The 3,578-nt window shown below is 33.6% G+C and overlaps 2 protein-coding genes across 2 annotated transcripts in view; both read right to left on the bottom strand.

Annotated features, from left to right (window-relative positions):
• LOC108692230 (charged multivesicular body protein 2a) overlaps positions 1-1,351 on the bottom strand; it is a 2,183-nt gene extending 832 nt beyond the window's left edge. Inside the window, 4 exon segments of the mRNA XM_018200406.1 lie at positions 75-260; positions 338-509; positions 629-755; positions 1,035-1,351. Coding sequence (XP_018055895.1) covers positions 75-260; positions 338-505 — 354 coding nt within the window. The 5' untranslated portion in view covers positions 506-509; positions 629-755; positions 1,035-1,351.
• Positions 1,352-2,242: 891 nt separating this feature from the next.
• The window catches only part of LOC108692222 (tubulin-specific chaperone C), a 2,907-nt gene continuing 1,571 nt past the window's right edge, over positions 2,243-3,578 (bottom strand). The window contains exon 3 of the mRNA XM_018200398.1: positions 2,243-3,468. Within this exon, the coding sequence (XP_018055887.1) occupies positions 2,285-3,313 (1,029 nt within the window). The 5' untranslated portion in view covers positions 3,314-3,468 and the 3' untranslated portion in view covers positions 2,243-2,284. The remainder of the gene's footprint in view (positions 3,469-3,578) is intronic.

Here is a 3,578-nt window from a genome sequence, read left to right as displayed (position 1 = left end):
ACTAAATAAATGATTGTAATTAATAATTATACTTTTAGTTCAAACACAAGTTCAATTAACACATTGATATGATGGTGCACTTACTTGTTCATATTTTGCATCGCTTTGGTCACTCCTTTCATAGCTTGTGTCATCGTGTTCTGGGAACGTAGGGTTTGTATTTTTAATGACACTGCTTGAATATTTGCTTTCATCAACATAAACTTCTTTACATAACGCCTTGTTCTGACCAGATCTTTAGCCATAATTTTCACAGCGTCCTATAATCAATTTAAAAAAGATAAGTATAATATTATATAAATAGCAATTAAACAGAAGAATCTACATTGTAGATTACCATTTGTCCATCTTTTGCAAGTTTCTTTATATCCGCTATAATTTTCTTTTCTTGTTGTTCCATTCTCACTCTTTCTCTGTCTAAATCCCGCATCGCTTTGTTCAATGCCCTTTGATTCTTCCTGAGCATTTCCTCAGGAGTGATACGCTTACCGAATAACCACTCCATAGTGCTGACAAGCGATAATATATCAAATATAAATAGAATACAAATTTATATTAAACAAATTTTATATAATACACGTTATACAATACAGATATATAAGTACAATACATATTTCAAAAGACACACCTTGTTAAAATCGCAATTAATACTTGTTACAGTTGTAAATATTTTCTTAGATGATCACACTATGCTATTGCCATATCAATTCACATGCAAATTGTCCGCATGAGCACTCTCAAGACCTTTCCAGTACCTAACAATTAAAATATACACTTTATGAACTACAAATTTTACAGGCTAAACCGAAGAGAATACATGAGAATGTATTCTCTGCGTTAAATTTTGTACACGTTTCGTAGTCGTAGTTCTCTTAATGTGAAACAAACGTTTCTTGGGGATATATTTCTAGTATATCTATTGCCTGTTATTTAGGCGATGACGAGCAATGACGCACCGACACAAACATCAAAACCATGAAAACTGTGACTTTACCAGATATCCTGTTGATACGTATCAAGAAATTTTCGCGTACCTCAGGCAGTACCAAGAATGACATCACGAGCGGAATCGGCGCTCTTTTGACAGTTCATACTTCGACTTCGACTTGGTATAACCAATAAACCACGAGCTAAGAAGTAACTGGATGTACTGGATTGGATCTACTTTGCTTGAGATTATTCTTCGCACAGCGCAGGGCCTATACTCTGTAACTGTTTTAGACTGCGTTCCGTTTCACACATGATGCGCATGCTGCTTTATTTATCCTTGTTATTCATCGTATATTAAACAAAGATAAATGATGCATCATGCGCACCATGCATGAATCGGAACGCAGCTCTACAAGTTTACTGACAATTGTCGGTATCGTTGCGCAGCTTTTCCACCATATAAAATATCTGCGCAATGACAACTGTAGATAGGTGTGTAAAGATAGTTACGAAATCGCGTCCCAAAGCGAAGAAATTAGAAAACGAACACGCCATATTATGTATGACTGTCAATCCGAGATTTAATATCATGACAAATGCGAAGTATTTAAAAATTCAAATTATGTAATATTAAAATAAAATTGCGTAATTGCGAATTTTATATAAATATAATGATTATAAATACGTTAATTGAATTTAAATTATATTCACGGAACAATGTTAGAAAGAGATGAAAAATATAAGAGAATACACACATACAAATCAACTTTGATATATTTATCTACAAATTCAAACTAATACGAAATAAATACGATTACTAATGCCAATCTGATTGTACATCTGATTGAGGTTATATTAAAGTCTACAATTCTTTTAAAAAAGGAGGGACAACAAACGATTTCAATTTCTTATATTGAAAAACGCAAAACACAAATATAAAACACAGATATAATATGTACATATTTGTATATAATATATAAAAGGATTATCCCATTTTAAAAAGCAAATCTAGATAACTTTAAAGTTTTATAAAAGAATTTTTATTTTCTTAAATAAAACCGTGATTTCTCTTATATATAATTCTTCTCTAATCATCTTTCTAAAGTTATTTAGATATGACTTGTAAAATAGGATACCTTGTATATTAGACAAACAGTAAATTTATTAGATATTGTAAATGTATAAAATTTGCATATATAACTTGCATCTTGTGAAAAAGCATGATATATATGTAGATAATTTATATACGTAAATAAATTGATATTCGGAGAAAAAAGAATCAGGTTCCATAAAATGTTCGCTACAACTGTTAGTTTTAATTGCTCTTTTCCTCTTTATTTTACAAGTATTTATTTTAATCCCACGTTTTCACCCGAAGCTCCGGTTCGAGAATCGACCAATTCGGTGAATGTTTTTCACTAGATAGCCAATTGAAGTCATCAATGCAGTTCCAATTGTTAATCTTTGGATCAAGGCCGGCTAAATTAAAGTGACTCGTCTGATCTTCGTAAGACCAGTTGTAAGGTGCTACATGTATCTTCGTACAATCCTCTATGATCGCCCTACTTGTGACATGTAAATAAATGGTACAGTCCGTCGATGAATGTAATCGCAGCTGCTGACATGCAAAAGCAAATACACAATCACTGCAGTCGTGCACGTAAACAGAGGATGTCACCGGTCCAACTAATATAGTGCATTGCTTCAGGTTCACCATATGCAGGGTGCTCGGCGTACCATATATCCTTACAGTACAGCGAACCAGATCAGAAAGTAGAATGTCATTCTTATTTACATTCTCGGCGTCCAACACTATACGTTCATTTACCTTGCCCAGAAGCATACAAGCACTATCTCCGTACTTGCTCGACAATTTATTGTTCTGCTTAGTCGAGCCATTCACAATGCTCTCAGATATCTTGAGATCTTTCAAGCCGTCTGTGATGTCGAGCCCCTTATCGGAAGGCTTTTTCACGATTCTACGATTCTTAAAGCCAAACTTCTTTTTAGGCAAAAGCTTCATCTCCAACTCGGAAGCTTGATTCTCTAACGATTGCAAATTTTCTTGTGCGCGTCTTATGTCGTAAACCTTTAGAAACATTTTAGATTGTGATAAATAGTTCTTAAGCAATTGAATCTCCTTGTTTGACTTCTCGAAGATTCCCGGCAATGCTGAGGATGGCGTGCTGGATGCATCGTCTAGCATATCCTTGATCTTTTTGCAAGAGGAGTAAAATGTATCTTTAAAGTAACTGCTTTGCTCGGATTCCACGGCGAGCGATTGACGTTCTTCTCTTCGCCTTTCGATAACATTTTTTCGCTCTCGATCCCTCTTTGTGATACGATCTGGCAAACTTTCCTCTATAAATTCTGTGGGGTCCATTTTAGTTAATGCTATTTCTCAGTATGGATTACACTGTTTTGAATTTCAAATGTCTTCAACGTGTTTGACTTTTCTTGGTTCATCAATCTCTCACTTTTTTCCTTATATTGTGGAACAAAAAAGTTATGTTTTTCTGATGAATACGGAGGAAAATGCTGAAACAATTTAAACACAAAAAAGATTTATCATTTTCATCATTTTTTTTAGATTCCTAAGTAAAACTTGTAACTTTTGTATAAAACTTTGTAAAATTACTTTTTAATAA

The sequence above is a fragment of the Atta colombica genome, unplaced genomic scaffold, assembly GCF_001594045.1.
Source record: "Atta colombica isolate Treedump-2 unplaced genomic scaffold, Acol1.0 scaffold66, whole genome shotgun sequence".
Lineage (NCBI taxonomy): Eukaryota > Metazoa > Arthropoda > Insecta > Hymenoptera > Formicidae > Atta > Atta colombica.
Note: the sequence above shows the minus strand (reverse complement) of the source record. Positions and strands in the feature narration are given on the sequence as shown.